This window comes from Pagrus pagrus, assembly GCF_965226575.1.
Source record: "Pagrus pagrus genome assembly, chromosome: 5".
In the NCBI taxonomy this organism is placed as follows: Eukaryota; Metazoa; Chordata; class Actinopteri; order Spariformes; family Sparidae; genus Pagrus; species Pagrus pagrus.
The window spans coordinates 24139096-24166110 of record NC_140189.1 but is presented as its reverse complement, the minus strand read 5'-3'; the positions used below and the strand labels follow the sequence as shown (position 1 = coordinate 24166110).

The 27015-nt window shown below is 43.4% G+C and overlaps 6 protein-coding genes across 13 annotated transcripts in view; all 6 read right to left on the bottom strand.

Annotated features, from left to right (window-relative positions):
- The window catches only part of LOC311257657 (protocadherin gamma-C5-like), a 262082-nt gene that overhangs the window by 198676 nt on the left and 36391 nt on the right, over nt 1-27015 (bottom strand). For 2 of the 8 annotated variants that reach the window (XM_084353441.1, XM_084353455.1), the window contains exon 1: nt 16444-18936. The exons of 4 other annotated variants lie outside the window; for them this stretch is intronic. In XM_084353441.1, coding sequence (XP_084209567.1) covers nt 16444-18837 — 2394 coding nt within the window. In that variant the 5' untranslated portion in view covers nt 18838-18936. Of the gene's footprint in view, nt 1-8619; nt 11156-16443; nt 18937-27015 lie in introns of those variants that run through there. 2 more of the 8 variants (XM_084353442.1, XM_084353456.1) reach the window with 2 other exon arrangements.
- LOC311257475 (protocadherin gamma-A11-like) lies at nt 229-2827 on the bottom strand (the record flags this gene model as incomplete). The annotated part of the gene is made up of 1 exon (XM_084353118.1): nt 229-2827. Exon 1 carries the CDS (start codon nt 2659-2661, stop codon nt 229-231), a length of 2433 nt encoding a protein of 810 aa, XP_084209244.1. The 5' UTR covers nt 2662-2827.
- On the bottom strand, nt 4599-7181 carry LOC311257474 (protocadherin beta-15-like; the record flags this gene model as incomplete). The annotated part of the gene is made up of 1 exon (XM_084353117.1): nt 4599-7181. Exon 1 carries the CDS (start codon nt 7035-7037, stop codon nt 4599-4601), a length of 2439 nt encoding a protein of 812 aa, XP_084209243.1. The 5' UTR covers nt 7038-7181.
- On the bottom strand, nt 12305-14853 carry LOC311257472 (protocadherin beta-15-like; the record flags this gene model as incomplete). Its single annotated transcript, XM_084353112.1, has 1 exon — nt 12305-14853. Exon 1 carries the CDS (start codon nt 14741-14743, stop codon nt 12305-12307), a length of 2439 nt encoding a protein of 812 aa, XP_084209238.1. The 5' UTR covers nt 14744-14853.
- On the bottom strand, nt 20136-22699 carry LOC311257471 (protocadherin beta-15-like; the record flags this gene model as incomplete). Its single annotated transcript, XM_084353111.1, has 1 exon — nt 20136-22699. The coding sequence occupies exon 1, from the start codon at nt 22569-22571 to the stop codon at nt 20136-20138; it is 2436 nt and encodes an 811-aa protein (XP_084209237.1). The 5' UTR covers nt 22572-22699.
- On the bottom strand, nt 24441-26977 carry LOC311257470 (protocadherin beta-15-like; the record flags this gene model as incomplete). The annotated part of the gene is made up of 1 exon (XM_084353110.1): nt 24441-26977. Exon 1 carries the CDS (start codon nt 26877-26879, stop codon nt 24441-24443), a length of 2439 nt encoding a protein of 812 aa, XP_084209236.1. The 5' UTR covers nt 26880-26977.

The following is a 27015-nucleotide window of genomic DNA, read 5'->3' as shown; positions in this document are numbered from 1 at the left end:
TTCAGCAGGCTTTCCCTCACTGGAAAACAGAAAGAGCAAACAAACGACCAGACATTTGGAATGCTGTGTGCATGTGTGCGTGTGTGCGTGTGTGTGTGTATAGCGGTTAAACTCTAGCTGACATCATGACTTCTGAACAACCCTGAGACTGATTAAGCTGTATTCAACCCCCACGGAAAAGAACAATGCGACTGAAAGGAATCTGAGAAAAACACAAGCATGGCTTCTTCATGATGTTAAACACGAGTTCAGTGATGTGAAATGTGTTCCTACCTCGGGAGAACCATCACAATCTCCGAACACATCTGCAAAGTCTGATGGACTTTTCCTCAGAGTCTGGTCAGCAGGCAGTGTGTTGTCATTGTAAGATGTCACAAACTTAAAGTCACTGGTTCTAGATCCTGTTGTCAGGTATGCGTCATAGTTGTAAGCGCTGCGTAAAGTTCCTGTGCCGTCAACATCTGCGTAATTAGGAGGGAGATAGGCGCTGGGGATGGCGACTGCTCCATCAAACAACAGTCTGGGCTTTCTCCTGCGACAAAACCTCACACCCAGGATGATGATGATGAAGGTCAGGAAAAAGGTGGACACAGACACCAGCGCGATGATCAGATAAGAGGTCAGTTTGGAATTCTTCTCATCATAAGAAATGTCCTTCAGTTCTGGCACCTCAGCCAAGTTATCAGAAATAAGTAAATACATGGAACAGGTGGCAGAGAGAGAGGGCTGTCCGTTATCTTTCACTGCCACAATAAGGTTCTGTTTCATGCTGTCAGATTCAGAAATGTCCCGCTGTGTCCGGATCTCTCCGCTGTGGACACCAATAGTGAAAAGTCCCGGATCAGTGGATTTCACTATGTGATAGGACAGCCAGGCGTTTTGCCCGGAGTCCGCGTCCACCGCTATCACTTTGGACACCAGAGAGCCTCCGTGTGCAGCTTTGGGAACCAGCTCGGTCATGAAGGAGTTGCCCTCTGGGGCGGGGTACAGTATCTGAGGAGAGTTGTCATTCACATCCGATATCAACACACTGACGGTCACGTTGCTGCAGAGAGGAGGAGAACCGTTATCTCTGGCCATCACCTGCACTTTAAAACTCCTGAACTGTTCATAATCAAACGACCTCACAGCGTGGATCACCCCCGTGTCTCCGTTAACAGACAGATAGGAGGACACCGGGGCACCGTTCACCTCACCGGGTAACAGAGAATAAATCACTGTACCGTTTTGTCTCCAGTCGGGGTCTCGAGCAGTAACGGAACATAAAGTGGAGCCGGGTTTGTTATTTTCACTCACATATGCGCTGTACGACTGTTCCTCAAACACAGGTGGGTTGTCGTTGATGTCTGCTACAGATAACTGAACAGTTTTAGAGGAGGACAGAGGAGGAGAGCCCTCGTCAGTGGCAGTGATTGTGATGTTGTAATCAGACACTAGTTCACGGTCCAGTTGTCCTGTGGTCACCAGAGAATAATAGTTTTTAATAGAAGGAACCAACTTAAAAGGGGCTCCTTGCTGAATGGAGCAGCGGACCTGTCTGTTGCGCTCAGAGTCTCTGTCCTGCACGTTAATGATGCCCACCTCTGTACCAGGTGACACGTTCTCAGGTATGGGGTTAATCAGTGATTTTAGATATATCGCAGGCGCGTTGTCATTTATGTCTGCAATTTCAATTATTAAAGTTGCGTATGACGCCAATCCCTGGCCATCTTTAGCGCTGATCTGCATTTCGTATGAAGATTCTTTCTCATAATCAACAGACCCAGCCACTTTAACTTCTCCTGTTTTCGGGTTTAGAAAGAAAACTTGGGTTTCATCTGAAACATGATCAAACCCATAAGTAACTTCACCATATATTCCCTCATCTGCATCAATTGCACTTACTACAAGTACAAGCGTATCCGGAGGAGAGTTTTCAGGCAGACTGGCTTTATAAACAGTCTGGCTGAACACTGGTACATTATCATTAGCATCCAGCACAGTGACGTGTATGACTACAGTACCTGATCTCTGAGGAGAGCCACCATCAAACGCGGTAAGCAATAACATAATCTCCTTTTTGTCCTCTCTGTCTAATTCTTTGTCTAAGACTAATTCACCATATTTTCGTCCACCTGCTTTTGTGTTTACATTTAATTTGAAATGATCATTCTGCTGAAGTGAGTAGCCCTGAACAGCGTTTTCTCCAATGTCTCCATCGTGCGCCTCATCCAAAAGAAAACGTGCACCCTTGTCCGCCGATTCCTGAATTTCAAATTTAAGCGACTCCTCCTTAAACTGCGGTGAATTATCGTTGATATCTTGAACACGGATACTTATACGGTGCAGCTCTAAAGGATTTTCCAGTACGAGCTCCTGTTTCAGAACACATGACGCCTTTTTCGCACAAAGCCCTTCTCTGTCAATCCTCTCTTGGACGATCAAGTCTCCGGTGTTGAGATTTACACCGCAGTACTTAACACTGTTATCCTCAGTATCGACACGCGCCTTGCGAGCAGACAGTCGGCCCAAATCAAGTCCCAGGTCCTTAGCGATATTTCCAATCACAGATCCACGTTTCATCTCCTCCGGGATAGAGTAGCTCACGTCTCCATAGACGGGGTGGAGGACAAGGAAAATTAAAGCAAGGCCGCAGAGCAACGCAAATCTGCTGGATCCCATCTTTACTGCGAGAAATGCAGCACACACAATGAAAAATAAAACTAAGGGGGTCAGACAATGTCCACGATGTATTCGTTATATCATCCAATATAGAAAACCTGTCACACTGCAGTCCGACACGAAGCAGTTGTTGTCAGCTGCGGTACAATAGCAGAGTCAGGCTTTAAATTCGTTGAGGCAGAAGGGTGGAGAGACCGAGCCTTCTCGTTTACTGGTACACACTGACACCATGAGTATTTCTTTAGGTATAACAAGGCGAGGTTTGAATTATCTTCCTTTACATATTTAAAGACAGACCGATTCCGTAACCTGATTTCATGAAATAAACAAAACAAGAAAGGCAAACTTTTCAATAGGTTGAGAAAGACAAACAGGTGTTGCAAACGTTAAGAAGGAAGAGCAGAACATGTTTTTTCCAAGGTCAAGCAGTAGGAAGGGATCAAATAAATCAAACCTTCTGAAAGCTATTCTGGGCTGCTCTGTCAAAACATAAGTGCACCTGCATTTGATATATTAGATATTCCTGTTGTACAGTGTTACTAACTGGTACAACACAAAACAAATACATGAATATGAACAAAACACTGGATTAGCTTGAGTTATTTTATCAAAGACATACGCGTTTCTGTGAATGACTACATTACATCAACTCAAGTAAGGGCGCATTTTTCACGGAGGCAGATATCAATCATTTACGTTCATAGGACCGTCAGCAAAACAGAGTAATCAGAGAGAAGCCATTTTCAAATTCGCCGCACCATAACCAATTGCAGCAAGACACAAACTAACACCAGCATAAAACACAGAGGTAAACTTTCACTAAAGATGCGTCGACAAATCAAACGGAGTTCAGCACCAAGGACAGAGAAACAAGCAGAGTGATGCAAAAGTTTCCCCCAACTGGCACATAAAAAAAGAGCAAGCATATAGACCAGATGGAGTAAATAGACTGCAAAACCTGATCTCAAAAACATGTCAACACTTTGCAATGGTCCAGTAAATATTTTGTCCTTTTTTGTAAACAATAGTGGCATAGCACAAAGCAACGGTCTCTAGCTTTCAGGATAATGCTGGTATTTCTGTGAGCTGCACTGTCAAAAGTTGACTTTAATTATTACAATGGATTTGGATTAATTTTGTGCTCTACTGGTAATTAAACTTTTGATACAGGACAACAACATATGGTTTGTGTGAAATAAACAGTTCATGGAATGACAGACTAAAGTACAACGTGCTATTGTAAAAGACACACGTTTTGTGAAAGACTGTATGTGATATTAATTTAGGCGAAGCGCCATTTTCACAAATGCCGGTAGAACCAATTTCACATATAATTGGCAAAATTAGGAAAGTGAGACTTGACTAGGCAAACAGACCAAACACAGAGGCTCTATTTTAAATTGCTTCTTACTGCTCTTATACCACGTCCTATTGAACAGTAATAGCTATGAATTTACAATCAGGATCGACCCAGAGGAGACGCTCACAGTGAGACACGATTAAAAAGACATATTCGTATGAAAACATCAAAGCAAGAAAAACCTATCATAGCTTGATTATATTATAGCATAATCACTGACACGTCATTAAGCAAAGCAGAAGAAAGACATCAGTATAAAAAGCAGATGTAAAGCATCTCTAAGAAGGTTTCAGCATATCAAACTAAGTTCAGTACCAAGGACAGTGAAACAAGGAAGGTATCATTTCAGCAAGCTTTCCCTCACTGGAAAACAGAAAGAGCAAACAAATGACCAGCTGGAATGAAATACACGGTTCAGAGACATTTAAAATGTTGTGTATATCGCGGTTAAACTCTAGCTGACATCATGACTTCTGAACAACCCTAAGACCGAATAAAGCTGTATTGTACCACGACCACCACCACGGAAAAGAACAACACGACAAAAACTTTCAGGGCAGAACACAACAAGGCTTCCTCAGGATGTTAAACACGAGTTCAGTGATATGAAATGTGTTCCTACCTCAGGAGAACCATCACAGTCTCCAAACACATCTGCAAAGTCTGATGGACTTTTCCTCAGAGTCTGGTCAGCAGGCAGTGTGTTGTCATTGTATGATGTCACAAACTTAAAGTCACTGGTTCTAGATCCTGTTGTCAGGTATGCGTCATAGTTGTAGGCACTGCGTAAAGTTCCTGTGCCGTCAACATCTGCGTAATTAGGAGGGAGATAAGCGCTGGGGATGGCGACTGCTCCATCAAACAACAGTCTGGGTTTTCTCCTGCGACAGAACCTCACACCCAGGATGATGATGATGAAGGTCAGGAAAAAGGTGGACACAGACACCAGCGCGATGATCAGATAAGAGGTCAGTTTGGAATTCTTCTCATCATAAGAAATGTCCTTCAGTTCTGGCACCTCAGCCAGGTTATCAGAAATAAGTAAATACATGGAACAGGTGGCAGAGAGAGAGGGCTGTCCGTTATCTTTCACTGCCACAATAAGGTTTTGTTTCATGCTGTCAGATTCAGAAATGTCCCGCTGTGTCCTGATCTCTCCGCTGTGGACACCAATAGTGAAAAGTCCCGGATCAGTGGATTTCACTATATGATAGGACAGCCAGGCGTTCTGTCCGGAGTCCGCGTCCACCGCTATCACTTTGGACACCAGAGAGCCTCCGTGTGCAGCTTTGGGGACCAGCTCGGTCATGAAGGAGTTGCCCTCCGGGGCGGGGTACAGTATCTGAGGAGAGTTGTCATTCACATCCGATATCAACACACTGACGGTCACGTTGCTGCTGAGAGGAGGAGAACCGTTGTCTCTGGCCATCACCTGCACTTTAAAACTCCTGAACTGTTCATAATCAAACGACCTCACAGCGTGGATCACCCCCGTGTCTCCGTTAACAGACAGATAGGAGGACACCGGGGCACCGTTCACCTCACCGGGTAACAGAGAGTAAATCACTGTACCGTTTTGTCTCCAGTCGGGGTCTCGAGCAGTAACGGAGCATAAAGTGGAGCCAGGTTTGTTATTTTCACTCACATATGCGCTGTACGACTGATCCTCAAACACAGGTGGGTTGTCGTTGATGTCTGCTACAGATAACTGAACAGTTTTAGAGGAGGACAGAGGAGGAGAGCCCTCGTCAGTGGCAGTGATTGTAATGTTGTAATCAGACACTAGTTCACGGTCCAGTTGTCCTGTGGTCACCAGAGAATAATAGTTTTTAATAGAAGGAACCAACTTAAAAGGGGCTCCTTGCTGAATGGAGCAGCGGACCTGTCTGTTACTCTCTGAGTCTCTGTCCTGCACGTTAATGATGCCCACCTCTGTACCAGGTGACACGTTCTCAGGTATGGGGTTAGCCAGTGATTTCAGGTGTATAACTGGGGCGTTGTCATTTATGTCGGTAATCTCAATTAATAAAGATGCGTATGACACTAATCCCAGACCATCTTTTGCACTTATCTGCATTTCATAAGATGACACTTTCTCATAATCAATAGCTCCAGCTACTCTAACTTCTCCAGATTTAGAGTCCAAAGAAAAGACGTTGTTATTTTCATCTGAAACATGATCAAATTCATATGTAATTTCGCTATTTAAACCCTCGTCAACATCAGTAGCACTCACTGTGATCACCGATGTATCCAGAGGAGAGTTTTCAGTCAGACTGGCTTTATAAACAGTCTGGCTGAACACTGGTACATTATCATTAGCATCCAGCACAGTGACGTGTATGACTACAGTACCTGATCTCTGAGGAGACCCACCATCAAACGCGGTAAGCAATAACATAATCTCTTTTTTGTCCTCTCTGTCTAATTCTTTGTCTAAGACTAATTCACCATATTTTCGTCCACCTGCTTTTGTGTTTACATTTAATTTGAAATGATCATTCTGCTGAAGTGAGTAGCCCTGAACAGCATTTTCTCCGATGTCTCCATCGTGCGCCTCCCCAAGAGGAAAACGCGTACCCTTGATCGCCAGTTCATTAATTTCAAATTTAAGTGACTCCTCTTTAAACTGCGGTGAATTATCGTTGATATCTTGAACACGGATACTAATACGGTGCAGCTCTAAAGGATTTTCCAGTACGAGCTCCTGTTTCAGAACACATGACGCCTTTTTCGCACAAAGCCCTTCTCTGTCAATCCTCTCTTGGACGATCAAGTCTCCGGTGTTGAGATTTACACCGCAGTACTTAACACTATTATCCTCAGTATCGACACGCGCCTTGCGAGCAGACAATCGGCCCAAATCAAGTCCGAGATCCTTAGCGATATTTCCAATCACAGATCCACGTTTCATCTCCTCCGGGATAGAGTAGCTCACGTCTCCATCTACGGGGTTGAGGACAAGGAAAATAAAAGCAAGGCCGCAGAGCAGCGCAAATCTGCTGGATCCCATCATTACTGCGAGAAATGCAGTACACACATTAAAAACTATCACTGAGCAGGTCAAAATATGTCAACGATGCATTCGTGATGCCTTCCAATGAAAAAAAACCTGTCACACTGCAGTCCGACACGAAGCAGTTGTTGTCAGCTGTGGTACAATAGCAGAGTCAGGCTTTAAATTCGTTGAGACAGAAGGGTGGAGAGACCGAGCCTTCTCGTTTACTGGTACACACTGACACCATGAGTATTTCTTTAGGTATAACAAGGCGAGGTTTGACTTCACTTCCTATTTAAACTACAGATGAATTTAATGACCTGTTTTCATTAAATAAACAAAACAAGAAAGGCAAACTTTTCAACAGGTTGACAGGGACAAACGGTTGTTGCAAACGTTAAGCGAATGCAGTTGAAAATTATGTTGGAGATATAACAGTAAAAATCTGTCGAGTACAACAAACTATCAGGAAGCCATTTCTGAACTGCTCTGTCAATCTTGATTGCAATTACCTGCAATACATGATTTTTGTGTTGGACAGTGTTACTAACTAGTACAACACAAACAAAAGACTTTTTTTATTAACAAAATACTGGAAAGGCTTGTGTTATTTTTTCAAAGACATACACGCCCTGTGAAAGACTGCACTGCAATAACTTAAAGAAGAACGCATATCTCACGGAGGCAGATAGCAATCATTTACGTTTAGTCGGCTACCAGCAAATCAGGGTAATCAGAAATAACCCATTTTCAAATTCACCTTACTAAAACCAATTTCAGCAAAGACAAAGAGTAAGAACAGCATAAACAGAGAGGGACACTACCACTACAATGCATCGACAAGTCAAACAGAGTTCAGCACCAAGGACAGAGAAAAAAGGAGAGTAATGTTAAAAGTTTTCCCTCACTGGCACATGAAACATAAAAAAAGAGCAAGCATGACCAGGCGCAGTAAAATAGACTTCAAATCCTAATCGTCAACACAGAGGCTCTGTTTTAAATTTCATCATATTGCTCGTATACCACTTCCAACTGTACAATAAACGTTATATATTTAAAATCAGTATCGACCCAGAAGACATGCTCACAGTGAGACCCGATTAAAACGACCTATTTGTATGAAAACATCAAAGCAAGAAAAACCTGACTATCATAGCATGATTATATTGTACCAAAATCATTGAAACGACATTAAAGTGAAGCAGAGAAACGACATCAGTGTAAAGAACAGATGTAAAGCATCCCTAGGAAGGTTTCAGGGGATCAAACTGAGTTCAGTACCACGGACAGAGAAACAAGGAAGATGTCATTCAACAAGCTTTCCCTCACTGGAAATCAGAAAGAGCAAACAAACGACCAGATGGAGTCAAATACACTCATGAATAACAGGCTCAGAGACATGTAAAATGTTGTGTATATGGCGGTTAAACTCTAACTCACATCATGACTTCCGAACATGCCTAAGAACAATTAAAACTGTATTGAACCACGACCACCACCACGGAAAAGAACAATACGACAAAAACCTTCAGGGCAGAACACAACCATGGCTTCTTCAGGATATTAAACACGAGTTCAGTGATATGAAATATGTTCCTACCTCAGGAGAACCATCACAATCTCCGAACACATCAGCAAAGTCTGATGGACTTTTCCTCAGAGTCTGGTCAGCAGGCAGTGTGTTGTCATTGTAAGATGTCACAAACTTAAAGTCACTGGTTCTAGATCCTGTCGTCAGGTATGCATCATAGTTGTAAGCGCTGCGTAAAGTTCCTGTGCCGTCAACATCTGCGTAATTAGGAGGGAGATAAGCGCTGGGGATGGCGACTGCTCCATCAAACAACAGTCTGGGTTTTCTCCTACGACAAAACCTCACACCCAGGATGATGATGATGAAGGTCAGAAAAAAGGTGGACACAGACACCAGCGCGATGATCAGATAAGAAGTCAGTTTGGAATTCTTCTCATCATAAGAAATGTCCTTCAGTTCTGGCACCTCAGCCAAGTTATCAGAAATAAGTAAATACATGGAACAGGTGGCAGAGAGAGAGGGCTGTCCGTTATCTTTCACTGCCACAATAAGGTTTTGTTTCATGCTGTCAGATTCAGAAATGTCCCGCTGTGTCCTGATCTCTCCGCTGTGGACACCAATAGTGAAAAGTCCCGGATCAGTGGATTTCACTATGTGATAGGACAGCCAGGCGTTCTGTCCGGAGTCCGCGTCCACCGCTATCACTTTGGACACCAGAGAGCCTCCGTGTGCAGCTTTGGGGACCAGCTCGGTCATGAAGGAGTTGCCCTCCGGGGCGGGGTACAGTATCTGAGGAGAGTTGTCATTCACATCCGATACGAACACACTGACGGTCACGTTGCTGCTGAGAGGAGGAGAACCGTTGTCTCTGGCCATCACCTGCACTTTAAAACTCCTGAACTGTTCATAATCAAACGACCTCACAGCGTGGATCACCCCCGTGTCTCCGTTAACAGACAGATAGGAGGACACCGGGGCACCGTTCACCTCACCGGGTAACAGAGAATAAATCACTGTACCGTTTTGTCTCCAGTCGGGGTCTCGAGCAGTAACGGAACATAAAGTGGAGCCAGGTTTGTTATTTTCACTCAAATATGCGATGTACGACTGTTCCTCAAACACAGGTGGGTTGTCGTTGATGTCTGCTACAGATAACTGAACAGTTTTAGAGGAGGACAAAGGTGGAGAGCCCTCGTCAGTGGCAGTGATTGTAATGTTGTAATCAGACACTAGTTCACGGTCCAGTTGTCCTGTGGTCACCAGAGAATAATAGTTTTTAATAGAAGGAACCAACTTAAAAGGGGCTCCTTGCTGAATGGAGCAGCGGACCTGTCTGTTACTCTCTGAGTCTCTGTCCTGCACGTTAATGATGCCCACCTCTGTACCAGGTGACACGTTCTCAGGTATGGGGTTAGTCAGTGATTTCAGGTGTATAACTGGGGCGTTGTCATTTACGTCACTAATCTCAATAATAATGGTTGCATATGACGCCAACCCCAGACCATCTTTAGCGCTGATCTGCATTTCGTATGAAGATTCTTTCTCATAATCAACAGACCCAGCCACTTTAACTTCTCCTGTTTTAGGGTTTAATAAAAAAACTTGGGATTCATCTGAAACATGATCAAATCCATAAGTAACTTCACCATTTATTCCCTCGTCAGCATCGGAAGCACTCACTGTGATCACCGATGTATCCAGAGGAGAGTTTTCAGGCAGACTGGCTTCATAAACAGTCTGGCTGAACACTGGTACATTATCATTAGCATCCAGCACAGTGACGTGTATGACTACAGTACCTGATCTCTGAGGAGAGCCACCATCAAACGCGGTAAGCAATAACATAATCTCTTTTTTGTCCTCTCTGTCTAATTCTTTGTCTAAGACTAATTCACCATATTTGCGTCCTCCTGCTTTTGTGTTGACATTTAATTTGAAATGATCATTCTGCTGAAGTGAGTAGCCCTGAACAGCATTTTCTCCGATGTCTCCATCGTGCGCCTCATCCAAAAGAAAACGTGCACCCTTGTCCGCCGATTCTCGAATTTCAAATTTAAGTGACTCCTCTTTAAACTGCGGTGAATTATCGTTGATATCTTGAACACGGATACTAATACGGTGCAGCTCTAAAGGATTTTCCAGTACGAGCTCCTGTTTCAGAACACATGACGCCTTTTTCGCACAAAGCCCTTCTCTGTCAATCCTCTCTTGGACGATCAAGTCTCCGGTGTTGAGATTTACACCGCAGTATTTAACACTGTTATCCTCAGTATCGATACGGGCCTTGCGAGCAGACAGTCGGCCCAAATCAAGTCCCAGATCCTTAGCGATATTTCCAATCACAGATCCACGTTTCATCTCCTCCGGGATAGAGTAGCTCACGTCTCCATAGACGGGGTGGAGGACAAGGAAAACAAAAGCAAGGCCGCAGAACAGCGCAATTCTGCTGGATCCCATCTTTACTGCGAGAAATGCAGCACACACATTAAAAACTATCACTAAGGAGGTCAGACAATGTCCACGATGTATTCGTTATATCATCCAATAAAGAAAACCTGTCACACTGCAGTCCGACACGAAGCAGTTGTTGTCAGCTGCGGTACAATAGCAGAGTCAGGCTTTAAATTCGTTGAGACAGAAGGGTGGAGAGACCGAGCCTTCTCGTTTACTGGTACACACTGACACCATGAGTATTTCTTTAGGTATAACAAGGCGATGTTGGAATAATAAAAATACTTATCAACATTGTTATTACTATTATTATTGTTATTATTGTTATTATTATTATAGTGCATATTTGACATATAGAGCCATTAATTAAATCTTATTGATTAAAAAGAACAATAACAAAACATAGCTTTTATTAATTTAGGGTTATTTTATTATGGTTACAGAAAGTAAACATAATGCCAGTGCCCCATCTGTGATTGAAAAAAGACCACAAACAGCCATTATTGTAACTGTGTCTCGGATGAGCCCCTGTTTCCAAACAACAACAAGAAAACTAACAGAATCTCTACGATGCCCAACCAAAATAGGGGGACCATTTGAGATTACTTCCGTGAGGTTTTCATTTTATCTCAAAACTTAATGACAAATAATGTCCCAAAATCTAATGTCACTTGCTGACAAAATTATGTTTTCTGTCTCTCCACACTTTGTTAACATTTCCATCTTACTGGGTGAAGATGGGGTCGAGAAAGAAGGGGAAAATAATAACTGTGTTTATAAATCCTACTTTCCTCATGTCCTATGAGAAAATACTCTTCAATGTGTAATTTTGCCGATTGGTAACATGTAAAAATGTCTAACTGCATTTTATGTTTCAACCGTAGATAGCCATCAAATACAACTTTCCAAGACTCGCTTACAACTGTTTCAATAGATACAAAAAAAAAACGTGGCACCGTCTAAAACCTATTTATCTTAGCAAAATCAGTATAAAATCAAATTGACTGAAACCAAAGCAGAAATGCACATCAATCTCTAAAAATGCATTAATAGATCGAATTGACTTCAGCACCATGGACAGGGAATAAAGGAGGGCATTATTCGACAAGATTTCCCTAAGAGGAACATAGAAAGAGCAAGCAGATGGAGACAAATACAGAAATTTGAAACTGACTCAAAAACCTTTAAAAAGTTGCCAAAGACTCCTTAACACCCCTGAGACCGATTAAGCTGTGTTTAACCACCACGGAAAAGAACAATGCGACTGAAAAGAATCAGAGCAAAAAACAAAAGCATGGCTTCTTCAGAGTGCAAAACACGAGTTCAGTGATGTGAAATGTGTTCCTACCTCAGGAGAACCATTACAATCTCCGAACACATCAGCGAAGTCTGATGGACTTTTCCTCAGAGTCTGGTCAGCAGGCAGTGTGTTGTCATTGTAAGATGTCACAAACTTAAAGTCACTGGTTCTAGATCCTGTTGTCAGGTATGCGTCATAGTTGTAAGCGCTGCGTAAAGTTCCTGTGCCGTCAACATCTGCGTAATTAGGAGGGAGATAAGCGCTGGGGATGGCGACTGCTCCATCAAACAACAGTCTGGGCTTTCTCCTGCGACAAAACCTCACACCCAGGATGATGATGATGAAGGTCAGGAAGAAGGTGGACACAGACACCAGCGCGATGATCAGATAAGAGGTCAGTTTGGAATTCTTCTCATCATAAGAAATGTCCTTCAGTTCTGGCACCTCAGCCAAGTTATCAGAAATAAGTAAATACATGGAACAGGTGGCAGAGAGAGAGGGCTGTCCGTTATCTTTCACTGCCACAATAAGGTTCTGTTTCATGCTGTCAGATTCAGAAATGTCCCGCTGTGTCCTGATCTCTCCGCTGTGGACACCAATAGTGAAAAGTCCCGGATCAGTGGATTTCACTATTTGATAGGACAGCCAGGCGTTCTGTCCGGAGTCCGCGTCCACCGCTATCACTTTGGACACCAGAGAGCCTCCGTGTGCAGCTTTGGGGACCAGCTCGGTCATGAAGGTGTTGCCCTCCGGGGCGGGGTACAGTATCTGAGGAGAGTTGTCATTCACATCCGATACGAACACACTGACGGTCACGTTGCTGCTGAGAGGAGGAGAACCGTTGTCTCTGGCCATCACCTGCACTTTAAAACTCCTGAACTGTTCATAATCAAACGACCTCACAGCGTGGATCACCCCCGTGTCTCCGTTAACAGACAGATAGGAGGACACCATGGCACCGTTCACCTCACTGGGTAACAGAGAATAAATCACTGTACCGTTTTGTCTCCAGTCAGGGTCTCGAGCAGTAACGGAACATAAAGTGGAGCCGGGTTTGTTATTTTCACTCACATATGCGCTGTACGACTGTTCCTCAAACACAGGTGGGTTGTCGTTGATGTCTGCTACAGATAACTGAACAGTTTTAGAGGAGGACAGAGGAGGAGAGCCCTCGTCAGTGGCAGTGATTGTGATGTTGTAATCAGACACTAGTTCACGGTCCAGTTGGCCTGCGGTCACCAGAGAATAATAGTTTTTAATAGAAGGAACCAACTTAAAAGGGGCTCCTTGCTGAATGGAGCAGCGGACCTGTCTGTTACTCTCTGAGTCTCTGTCCTGCACGTTAATGATGCCCACCTCTGTACCAGGTGACACGTTCTCAGGTATGGGGTTAGTCAGTGATTTTAGATATATAACAGGTGCGTTGTCATTCACATCAGTGATGTCAATAATCACCTTTGCTTCTGAAGAGAGCCCATAACCATCTTTAGCCTCAACAAACACTTCATATTTGCGCCCCTCTTCGTAATCTATGTCACCTGACACACTGATCTCTCCAGTTTTCTCATCGAGTGAAAAAAGCTTTTGTGATTTATCAGAGAGTCGGCTAAATTCATATGTAACCTCTCCATTAACACCTTCGTCTGCATCTGACGCACTCACAGTGATAACTGGAGTTTTCCTAGGTGAGTTTTCTGGTAACGTGGCTGTATATACGGCCTCAGTGAACACTGGGGCGTTATCATTAGCATCCAGGACAATGACGTGTATGACTACTGTCCCGGATCTCTGAGGAGAGCCACCATCTACAGCTGTGAGTAATAATTTCATTTCCTGCTGCTCCTCTCGGTCTAATTCTTTATCTAAAACCAACTCACCATATTTACTGCCAGCACTTGTCGTCTGAATACTGAACACAAAGTGAGGGTTTTGTTCCAAAATGTAGCTTTCAACGGCGTTCTTGCCTATATCTGCATCATGTGCTGCATTGATACGATACTTAGCTCCTTTGTCAGCTGATTCTGTTATCTCAAGTTTTATAACATCCTTCGGGAAATTTGGTGCATTGTCGTTCACATCTTGCACCTGCAGGGACAACCGGTGCAGCTCCAATGGATTCTCTAACAGCAACTCGAATTTGAGAACACACGAAGGCTTTTCTCCACAATGCTCCTCTCTGTCGATTCTCTCCGCGACGACTAAATCCCCGCTTCGGAGGTTAATTCCGATATATTGTCCGTCGTTTTCTTCCATGTCAACACGAGCTTTGCGAGCAGACAGTCTCCCCACCTCCAGTCCGAGATCCTTGGCGATATTTCCGATAACAGATCCGCGCTTGAGCTCCTCCTGTACGGAATAGCTCAGGTCTCCGTGTGCGTAGTGCACCACAACAAAGAAAAGGATAAAGCCGTAGCTTTGAAGAACGCTCCGTAAATGCATCATCCTCAGTCGGTAGGCTACCACACCACTTAAAACACGGTCGTTTCAAGCATTAAATACGTTATTGGGTCAACATATGTATCATCCGAGCATTCACTGTCTTTGTTGAAGGCTGTAAGGAGCACAGGGATGGTCGATACAAATACTGGGTGGTGTGCAAAGCAGCCTGAACATTTGAGTCTTTAGCTGGTCTATACTGACACCCTGAGTACAAGTGAAATATAGCAGTTTATTTTAAAATAATTAATTCATTGGATTGGATATATTTATGTTAAGTAATGTGTGACTAAAAACTGCTTCATACTGTATATAATATTGGTCACTTTACTAAATTTAACAATTCCCACCATCTGAGACCCGGGTCTTGGAGCTTTTATTCTGTAATAAATATTCGTAGAGACAAGCTCAAGCGAAGTCGACCAGTCTGTCTCTCTTCCTGTGTATATGCCTCTTCGAGGAGGTGCTGGGTTAACTCAGAAAAACGTTTTCAAGAGATGTTGGTGTTGGAGCAATAAAGTCATCTAGTGCACAAAGATTCACCAACTATACTGATTATAATGGATAATAATCGTCTTTTATTTGAGATTTAAGTCAGCCATGCTACCATTGTTGAATATTAATAATAATAATAAATCAATTACATGCCAAACAATTACTTTATCTTTTTTTAATTATTTTTTTATGAAATATGTGCACTTTTTACATTGGTTTGAAACGTACACTTCTTGTGTTAAATAACTTTATAATCGAAGTCAATCAAAGGATATTGGGAGGCAATTAAATGCATCAAACTTTACTGACTAAAGAGACAAGTATTTCCACCACCTCCAACATCATGGAGAGGTATAACGTTGATGTAATTTAAAAAGTGGAAGATGTATGTCTGAATATAAGGAAAGGAAAGCATGTTTATAATTTTAAATGAGGTAAATTAAAAGGACATGACAAATACACAGTAAGTTGTCCTTGAAAACGTATCAACAGAGCAACAGCGAGGTTCAGCACCAAGGACAGAGACACAAAGCACTTCATGCAGCTCCAATAACTCTACTAAAGACACAGAGGCGAATACATTAGCGCTGGGTTAACAAAGCAATACACAGAGAAGAAGAGACCATGTAACTTATGTGCATGCTTTTCCGTGACCTACCACAGTATTTGGCGCAAAAAAACAAACAAAAAAAAAGATAAAATATAAAATATATGTACTACAGGTGAAGTTTCAGGTAAAGAGTTTGGTAAAGAGGGGCCAAACTACAAATAAGCACTAAGGAATCAAAACTACAAGAGCGGATGACCGAAAAGGAAAAGTAGACAGACATTCCCCCATGTTTCAACAGACGCACACAGCAAGTGCTTACGGATGTGAGATGCAAAAATCTTAATGCAATGCACTTAAATCAAAAATACTTGGCAAACGTTTAAAAGTCTGCCCAAAGAACGGAGAGAAACCGCTTGAAAAGGATTTACTCCAGTCCTAACTCAAGAAAATGATCAGTAAATCTACAACTAAACAGACAACCATTGTCGATGTTACACATGCTAAACTGCCCAAAACTGTATCTCGTTCAAGGTCGACAAAATAAGGAAAAACAATAAAATTAACTATTGAACAATGCGACCGAAAAAAATCAGAAAAAAACACAAGCATGGCTCCTTCAGGATGTATATCACAAGTTCAGTGAAATGAAACGTGGTCCTACCTCAGGAGAACCATCACAGTCTCCAAATACATCGGCAAAGTCTGATGGACTTTTCCTCAGAGTCTGGTCAGCAGGCAGTGTGTTGTCATTGTAAGATGTCACAAACTTAAAGTCACTGGTTCTAGATCCTGTTGTCAGGTATGCGTCATAGTTGTAAGCGCTGCGTAAAGTTCCTGTGCCGTCAACATCTGCGTAATTAGGAGGGAGATAAGCGCTGGGGATGGCGACTGCTCCATCAAACAACAGTCTGGGCTTTCTCCTGCGACAAAACCTCACACCGAGGATGATGATGATGAAGGTCAGGAAAAAGGTGGACACAGACACCAGCGCGATGATCAGATAAGAGGTCAGTTTGGAATTCTTCTCATCATAAGAAATGTCCTTCAGTTCTGGCACCTCAGCCAAGTTATCAGAAATTAGTAAATACATGGAACAGGTGGCAGAGAGAGAGGGCTGTCCGTTATCTTTCACTGCCACGATAAGGTTCTGTTTCATGCTGTCAGATTCAGAAATGTCCCGCTGTGTCCTGATCTCTCCGCTGTGGATACCAATAGTGAAAAGTCCCGGATCAGTGGATTTCACTATATGATAGGACAGCCAGGCGTTCTGTCCGGAGTCCGCGTCCACCGCTATCACTTTGGACACCAGAGAGCCTCCGTGTGCAGCTTTGGGGACCAGCTCGGTCATGAAGGAGTTGCCCTCCGGGGCGGGGTACAGTATCTGAGGAGAGTTGTCATTCACATCCGATACGAACACACTGACGGTCACGTTGCTGCTGAGAGGAGGAGAACCGTTGTCTCTGGCCATCACCTGCACTTTAAAACTCCTGAACTGTTCATAATCAAACGACCTCACAGCGTGGATCACCCCCGTGTCTCCGTTAACAGACAGATAGGAGGACACCGGGGCACCGTTCACCTCACCGGGCAACAGAGAATAAATCACTGTACCGTTTTGTCTCCAGTCGGGGTCTCGAGCAGTAACGGAACATAAAGTGGAACCAGGTTTGTTATTTTCACTCACATATGCGCTGTACGACTGTTCCTCAAACACAGGTGGGTTGTCGTTGATGTCTGCTACAGATAACTGAACAGTTTTAGAGGAGGACAGAGGTGGAGAGCCCTCGTCAGTGGCAGTGATTGTGACGTTGTAATCAGGCACTAGTTCACGGTCCAGTTGTCCTGTGGTCACCAGAGAATAATAGTTTTTAATAGAAGGAACCAACTTAAAAGGGGCTCCTTGCTGAATGGAGCAGCGGACCTGTCTGTTACTCTCTGAGTCTCTGTCCTGCACGTTAATGATGCCCACCTCTGTACCAGGTGACACGTTCTCAGGTATGGGGTTAGACAGTGATTTTAGATATATCACTGGTGCGTTGTCATTCACGTCAGTGATGTCAATTATTACCTTTGCTTCTGAAGAGAGACCATAACCATCTTTTGCCTCAACAAGCACTTCATATTTGGGTCCCTCTTCATAATCTATGTCACCTGACACACTGATCTCTCCAGTTTTCTCGTCGAGTGAGAAAAGGTTTCGTGATTTGTCAGAGATTCTGCTAAATTCATATGTAACCTCTCCATTAACACCTTCGTCTGCATCTGACGCACTCACAGTGATGACTGGAGTTTTCATAGGTGAGTTTTCTGGTAACGTGGCTGTATATACGGCCTCAGTGAACACTGGGGCGTTATCATTAGCATCCAGGACAATGACGTGTATGACTACTGTCCCGGATCTCTGAGGAGAGCCTCCATCTACAGCTGTGAGTAATAATTTCATTTCCTGCTGCTCCTCTCGGTCTAATTCTTTATCTAAAACCAACTCACCATATCTACTGCCACTACTTGTCGTTTGAATACTGAACACAAAGTGGGGGTTTTGTTCCAAAATGTAGCTTTCAACCGAGTTCTTGCCTATATCTGCATCATGTGCTGCATTAATACGATACCTAGCTCCTTTGTCAGCTGATTCTCTAATTTCCAGCTTCACGGTATCCTTCGGGAAAATTGGTGCATTGTCGTTCACATCTTGCACCTGCAGGGACAACCGGTGCAGCTCCAATGGATTCTCTAACAGCAACTCGAATTTGAGAACACACGAAGGCTTTTCTCCACAATGCTCCTCTCTGTCGATTCTCTCCGCAACGACTAAATCCCCGCTTCGAAGGTTAATTCCGATATATTGTCCGTCGTTTCCTTCCATGTCAACACGAGCTTTGCGAGCAGACAGTCTGCCCACCTCCAGTCCGAGATCCTTTGCGATATTTCCGATAACAGATCCGCGTTTGAGCTCCTCCTGTACGGAATAGCTCAGATCTCCGTGTGCGTAGTGCACCACAACAAAGAAAAAGACAAAGCCGTAGCTTTCAAGAACGCTCCGTAAATGCATCATCCTCACACAGCACTAAATGAACTGAAAGACGTCAGTTTCGAACATTAAAATACGTTATTCAGTCGATGAATGTCGTCCAGGCCTTTGTCGTCGGTGTTGAATTCTACACAGAACACAGGAATGGTCGACACAAATGTTGGGTGGTGTGCAAAGCTGACTGAATATTTGACTCCTGAGCTGGTCTATACTGACACCTTGAGTGAAAATGAAACATAGCAGTTTTATAAAAGTGATGTACATTTTCATACCACATCATCAGGTCGTGTGGCCTCAATGTTTAAATGAAGCTTGTAAAAAATGTGGCGACAAGCTAAATAGCTTTATATCGTTTCCAAGTTAAGTGAGAGGCGTGTTGTTTGTGTAATACGGGTTGATAGACAGGATTATGTCTCTGTTTGCTTTCTGCGATAGTAGAAAGAAAACATTCAGCAAATGTTAAACAGTATTTCCCAATATATAATTTTCTTTAGTGTTACAAGGTAAATACAAAAAGTTAGCTTCGAAGCAAAACTCATTTTCCTTCTCTTGCCATCTGTAATTAGAATTAAACAGATTCTAATAAATTATGTTGTAGTGAAACTTGCAAGAATCTGCCTCCAGAGTCCTCCAAACACCAGTTAAATTACATGTCAAGATCTTATTAAAAACAGATGATTCAGTCAAACAACTCAACAGCAGTAGAGCGACAGCATGTCTGATAGGATAAATTATGTCTTCAAGTTGAATTTAATTTGGGGGATTGAAACAGAAGGGGAATAACAAGTGTCAGACGGTAATGTAAAACGCTTAAAATGTGAGACAATAAGACAGAGGTAAGTTGCTCATGACAGACATCAAACAAGCAACAGCGAACTTCAGCACCAAGGACAGTGACACAAAAACAGAAGGAGTTGCAGCTCTACTCAAGAGACAAAAGTAGAGACTCCGAGGCTGTGTTAGACAGAACGCTTTGGGGGAAATAATACGAAACATAGACCAACAACCTCTACTCAAATGTCCACATAACTTGAATTATCTGCATACGACGTTAAATAAAATTATTTTTCTGAATTATTGATGCGTTATTACCTCAAACAATTGTATGGTTTGGCTAGTAAGACAAAAAGATCAACGAGCCACATGCATATTTTACCAGCAAATGGGTGTTGCTAAATGTGTCCGGTTAGGGTATTTGGCTGGATCGTGAAGATGTTTCTTAACAGCCGTCACACACATTAAAAGAGTGTGTAACCAACACCATCACCACATGAGAACAATACGACTGAAAAGAGTCCAAGTAAAAGACAAGCATGGCCTCTTCAGGGTGTAAAACATGAGCTCGGGGAAATGAATTGTGTTCCTACCTCAGGAGAACCATCACAGTCTCCAAACATATCTGCAAAGTCTGATGGACTTTTCCTCAGAGTCTGGTCAGCAGGCAGTGTGTTGTCATTGTAAGATGTCACAAACTTAAAGTCACTGGTTCTAGATCCTGTTGTCAGGTACGCGTCATAGTTGTAAGCGCTGCGTAAAGTTCCTGTGCCGTCAACATCTGCGTAATTAGGAGGGAGATAAGCGCTGGGGATGGCGACTGCTCCATCAAACAACAGTCTGGGCTTTCTCCTGCGACAAAACCTCACACCGAGGATGATGATGATGAAGGTCAGAAAAAAGGTGGACACAGACACCAGCGCGATGATCAGATAAGAAGTCAGTTTGGAATTCTTCTCATCATAAGAAATGTCCTTCAGTTCTGGCACCTCAGCCAAGTTATCAGAAATAAGTAAATACATGGAACAGGTGGCAGAGAGAGAGGGCTGTCCGTTATCTTTCACTGCCACAATAAGGTTCTGTTTCATGCTGTCAGATTCAGAAATGTCCCGCTGTGTCCTGATCTCTCCGCTGTGGACACCAATAGTGAAAAGTCCCGGATCGGTGGATTTCACTATGTGATAGGACAGCCAGGCGTTCTGTCCGGAGTCCGCGTCCACCGCTATCACTTTGGACACCAGAGAGCCTCCGTGTGCAGCTTTGGGGACCAGCTCGGTCATGAAGGAGTTGCCCTCAGGGGCGGGGTACAGTATCTGAGGAGAGTTGTCATTCACATCCGATATAAACACACTGACGGTCACGTTGCTGCTGAGAGGAGGAGAACCATTGTCTCTGGCCATCACCTGCACTTTAAAACTCCTGAACTGTTCATAATCAAACGACCTCACAGCGTGGATCACCCCCGTGTCTCCGTTAACAGACAGATAGGAGGACACCGGGGCACCGTTCACCTCACCGGGTAACAGAGAATAAATCACTGTACCGTTTTGTCTCCAGTCGGGGTCTCGAGCAGTAACGGAGCATAAAGTGGAGCCAGGTTTGTTATTTTCACTCACATATGCGCTGTACGACTGTTCCTCAAACACAGGTGGGTTGTCGTTGATGTCTGCTACAGATAACTGAACAGTTTTAGAGGAGGACAGAGGTGGAGAGCCCTCGTCAGTGGCAGTGATTGTAATGTTGTAATCAGACACTAGTTCACGGTCCAGTTGTCCTGTGGTCACCAGGGAATAATAGTTTTTAATAGAAGGAACCAACTTAAAAGGGGCTCCTTGCTGAATGGAGCAGCGGACCTGTCTGTTACTCTCTGAGTCTCTGTCCTGCACGTTAATGATGCCCACCTCTGTACCAGGTAACACGTTCTCATGTATGGGGTTAGTCAGCGATTTTAGATATATAACAGGTGCGTTGTCATTTACGTCAGTAATCTCAATTGTTAATGTTGCGTATGACACTAATCCAAGACCATCTTTTGCTCTTATCTGCATTTCATGTGATGACATTTTCTCATAATCAATAGTTCCAGCTACTCTCACCTCTCCAGATTTAGGGTCTAAGGAAAAGACGTTGTTATTTTCATCTGAAACATGATCAAATTCATATGTAATTTCGCTATTTAAACCCTCGTCAGCATCGGTAGCACTCACTGTGATCACAGATGTATCCAGAGGAGAGTTTTCAGGCAGACTGGCTTTATAAACAGTCTGGCTGAACACTGGTACATTATCATTAGCATCCAGCACAGTGACGTGTATAACTACAGTACCTGATCTCTGAGGAGAGCCACCATCAAACGCGGTAAGCAATAACATAATCTCCTTTTTGTCCTCTCTGTCTAATTCTTTGTCTAAGACTAATTCACCATATTTGCGTCCTCCTGCTTTTGTGTTTACATTTAATCTGAAATGATCATTCTGCTGAAGTGAGTAGCCCTGAACAGCGTTTTCTCCAATGTCTCCATCGTGCGCCTCTCCAAGAAGAAAACGTTCACCCTTGTCCGCCGATTCCCGAATTTCAATCTTAAGTGACTCCTCTTTAAACTGCGGTGAATTATCGTTGATATCTTGAACACGGATACTAATACGGTGCAGCTCTAAAGGATTTTCCAGTACGAGCTCCTGTTTCAGAACACATGACGCCTTTTTCGCACAAAGCCCTTCTCTGTCAATCCTCTCTTGGACGATCAAGTCTCCGGTGTTGAGATTTACACCGCAGTACTGGACGTTGTTATCCTCAGTATCGATACGGGCCTTGCGAGCAGACAGTCGGCCCAAATCAAGTCCCAGATCCTTAGCGATATTTCCAATCACAGATCCACGTTTCATCTCCTCCGGGATAGAGTAGCTCACATCTCCATAGACGGGGTGGAGGACAAGGAAAATAAAAGCAAGGCCGCAGAGCAGCGCAGATCTGCTGGATCCCATCGTTACTGCGAGAAATGCAGCACACACATTGACAATTATCACTAAGGAGGTCAGACAATGTCCACGATCTATTCCTTATATCTTCCAATAAAGAAAATCTGTCACACTGCAGTCCGACACGAAGCAGTTGTTGTCAGCTGCGGTACAATAGCAGAGTCAGGCTTTAAATTCGTTGAGACAGAAGGGTGGAGAGACCGAGCCTTCTCGTTTACTGGTACACACTGACACCATGAGTATTTCTTTAGGTATAACAAGGCGAGGTTTGAATTCTCTTCCTTTACATATTTAAAGGACAGACCGATTCCGTAACCTGATTTCACTAAATAAACAAAACAAGGAAGGAAAACTTGTCAATAGGTTGAGAGAGACAAACAGGTGCTGCAAACGTATGGCAAAAAGAGCGGAAAATATTTTTTTCAAGGTTAAACAGTAGGAAGGCATCAAAACAATCTAACTTTCTGAAAGCTATTCTGAGCTGCTCTGTCAAAACATAAGTGCACCTGCATTTGATATATTCGATTTTCCTGTTGTACAGTGTTACTAACTGGTACAACACAAAACAAATACATGAATATGAACAAAACACTGGATTAGCTTGAGTTATTTTATCAAAGGCATGTGCGTTTCTGTGAATGACTACATTACATCAACTCAAGGAAGGGCGCATTTTTCACGGAGGCAGATATCAATCATTTACGTTCATAGGGCCGTCAGCAAAACAGAGTAATCAGACAGAAGCCATTTCCAAATGTATCTTACTGAAACCAATTGCAGCAAGACACAAACTAACACCAGCATAAAACACAGAGGTAAACTACCACTAAAGATGCATCGACAAATCAAAGGGAGTTCAGCACCAAGGACAGAGAAACAAGGAGATTAATGCCAAAGTTTCCCCCCACTGGCACATAAAAAAGAGCAAGCATATAGACCAGATTGAGTGAATAGACTGCAAAACCTCATTGTCTCACAAACATGTCCACACTTTGCAATGGTCGAGTAAATATTTTGTGTATTTTTTTGTAAACAATAGTGGCATAGCACAAAGCAACAGTCTCTACCTTTCAGGATAATGCTGGGATTTCTGTGAGCTGCACTGTCAAAAGTTGACTTTAACTATTTACAATAGATTTGGATTCCTTTTGTGCTCTAATAGTAATGAAACTATTGACACTGAACATGTCATTTATGTGAAATAAACAGTTCATGGCATGACAGATTAAAGAACAACGTGCTATTGTAAAAGACATACACGTTTTGTGAAAATAATAACTAAGATAATAACTAAGGCAAAGAAAGTGAGACTTGACTAGGAAAATAGACCAAACACAGAGGCTCTATTTTAAATGTCTTCATTCTGCTCTTATACCACGCCCTATTGTACAGTAATAGCTATGCATTTACAATCAGAATCGACCCAGGAGAGATACTAATATAGTGAGACCCATTCATATTCGTATGAAAACATCAAAGCAAGAAAAAACCTGACTATCATGGCTTGATTATATTATAGCAAAATCACTGAAACGACAATAAGCAAAGCAGAAGAAAGACATCAGTATAAATAGCAGATGTAACGCATCTCTTAGAAGGTTTCATCAGATCAAACTGAGTTCAGTACCAAGGACAGTGAAACAAGGACGGTATCATTCAACAAGCTTTCCCTCACTGGAAAACAAACGACCAGATGGAGTCAAATACACGGTTCAGAGACATTTCAAATGTTATGTATATGGCGGTTAAACTCTAACTGACATCATGACTTCTGAACAAGCCTAAGATCGATGAAAGCTGTATTGAATCACGACCACCACCACGGAAAAGAACAATACGACAAAAACTTTCAGGGAAAAACACAACAAGGCTTCTTCAGGATGTTAAACACCAGTTCAGTGATATGAAATGTGTTCCTACCTCAGGAGAACCATCACAGTCTCCAAACACATCTGCAAAGTCGCTTGGACTTTTCCTCAGAGTCTGGTCAGCAGGCAGTGTGTTGTCATTGTAAGATGTCACAAACTTAAAGTCGCTGGTTCTAGATCCTGTTGTCAGATATGCGTCATAGTTGTAAGCGCTGCGTAAAGTTCCTGTGCCGTCAACATCTGCGTAATTAGGAGGGAGATAAGCGCTGGGGATGGCGACTGCTCCATCAAACAACAGTCTGGGCTTTCTCCTGCGACAAAACCTCACACCCAGGATGATGATGATGAAGGTCAGGAAAAAGGTGGACACAGACACCAGCGCGATGATCAGATAAGAGGTCAGTTTGGAATTCTTCTCATCATAAGAAATGTCCTTCAGTTCTGGCACCTCAGCCAAGTTATCAGAAATAAGTAAATACATGGAACAGGTGGCAGAGAGAGAGGGCTGTCCGTTATCTTTCACTGCCACAATAAGGTTCTGTTTCATGCTGTCAGATTCAGAAATGTCCCGCTGTGTCCTGATCTCTCCGCTGTGGACACCAATGGTGAAAAGTCCTGGATCGGTGGATTTCACTATTTGATAGGACAGCCAGGCGTTCTGTCCGGAGTCCGCGTCCACCGCTATCACTTTGGACACCAGAGAGCCTCCGTGTGCAGCTTTGGGGACCAGCTCGGTCATGAAGGAGTTGCCCTCCGGGGCGGGGTACAGTATCTGAGGAGAGTTGTCATTCACATCCGATACGAACACACTGACGGTCACGTTGCTGCTGAGAGGAGGAGAACCGTTGTCTCTGGCCATCACCTGCACTTTAAAACTCCTGAACTGTTCATAATCAAACGACCTCACAGCGTGGATCACCCCCGTGTCTCCGTTAACAGACAGATAGGAGGACACCGGGGCACCGTTCACCTCACCGGGTAACAGAGAATAAATCACTGTACCGTTTTGTCTCCAGTCGGGGTCTCGAGCAGTAACGGAACATAAAGTGGAGCCAGGTTTGTTATTTTCACTCACATATGCGCTGTACGACTGTTCCTCAAACACAGGTGGGTTGTCGTTGATGTCTGCTACAGATAACTGAACAGTTTTAGAGGAGGACAGAGGAGGAGAGCCCTCGTCAGTGGCAGTAATTGTGACGTTGTAATCAGGCACTAGTTCACGGTCCAGTTGTCCTGTGGTCACCAGAGAATAATAGTTTTTAATAGAAGGAACCAATTTAAAAGGGGCTCCTTGCTGAATGGAGCAGCGGACCTGTCCGTTACTCTCTGCGTCTCTGTCCTGCACGTTAATGATGCCCACCTCTGTACCAGGTGACACGTTCTCAGGTATGGAGTTAGTCAGTGATTTTAGATATATCACTGGTGCGTTGTCATTCACGTCAGTGATGTCAATTATTACCTTTGCTTCTGAAGAGAGACCATAACCATCTTTGGCCTCAACAAACACTTCATATTTGGGTCCCTCTTCATAATCTATGTCACCTGACACACTGATCTCTCCAGTTTTCTCATCCAATGAAAAGAGGTTTTGTAATTTATCAGAGATTCTGCTAAATTCATATGTAACCTCCCCATTAACACCTTCGTCTGCATCTGATGCACTCACAGTGATAACTGGAGTTTTCATAGGTGAATTTTCTGGTAACGTGGCTGTATATACGGCCTCAGTGAACACTGGGGCGTTATCATTAGCATCCAGGACAATGACGTGTATGACTACTGTCCCGGATCTCTGAGGAGAGCCTCCATCTACAGCTGTGAGTAATAATTTCATTTCCTGCTGCTCCTCTCGGTCTAATTCTTTATCTAAAACCAACTCACCATATTTACGGCCAGCACTTGTCGTTTGAATACTGAACACAAAGTGAGGGTTTTGTTCCAAAATGTAGCTTTCGACGGAGTTCTTGCCTATATCTGCATCTTGTGCGGCATTGATACGATACCTAGCTCCTTTGAGAGCTGACTCTGTGATTTCCAGCTTAATAATATCCTTCGGAAAAATTGGTGCATTGTCGTTCACATCTTGCACCTGCAGGGACAACCGGTGCAGCTCCAATGGATTCTCTAACAACAACTCGAATTTGAGAACACACGAAGGCTTTTCTCCACAATGCTCCTCTCTGTCGATCCTCTCCGCGACGACTAAATCCCCGCTTCGAAGGTTTATCCCGACATATTGTCTGTCGTTTCCTTCCATGTCAACACGAGCTTTACGAGCAGACAGTCTCCCCACCTCCAGTCCGAGATCCTTGGCGATATTTCCGATAACAGATCCGCGCTTGAGCTCCTCCTGTACGGAATAGCTCAGATCTCCGTGTGCGTAGTGGCCCACAACAAAGAAAAAGAAAAAGCCGTAGCTTTGAAGAACACTCCGCAAATGCATCATCCTCAGTCAGTAGGCTATCACACCACTTAAAACACGGTCGTTTCAAACATGAAATATGTTATTGGATCAACATATGTATCATCCGAGCATTCGCCGTCTTTGTTGAAGGCTGTAAGGAGCACAGGGATGGTCGATA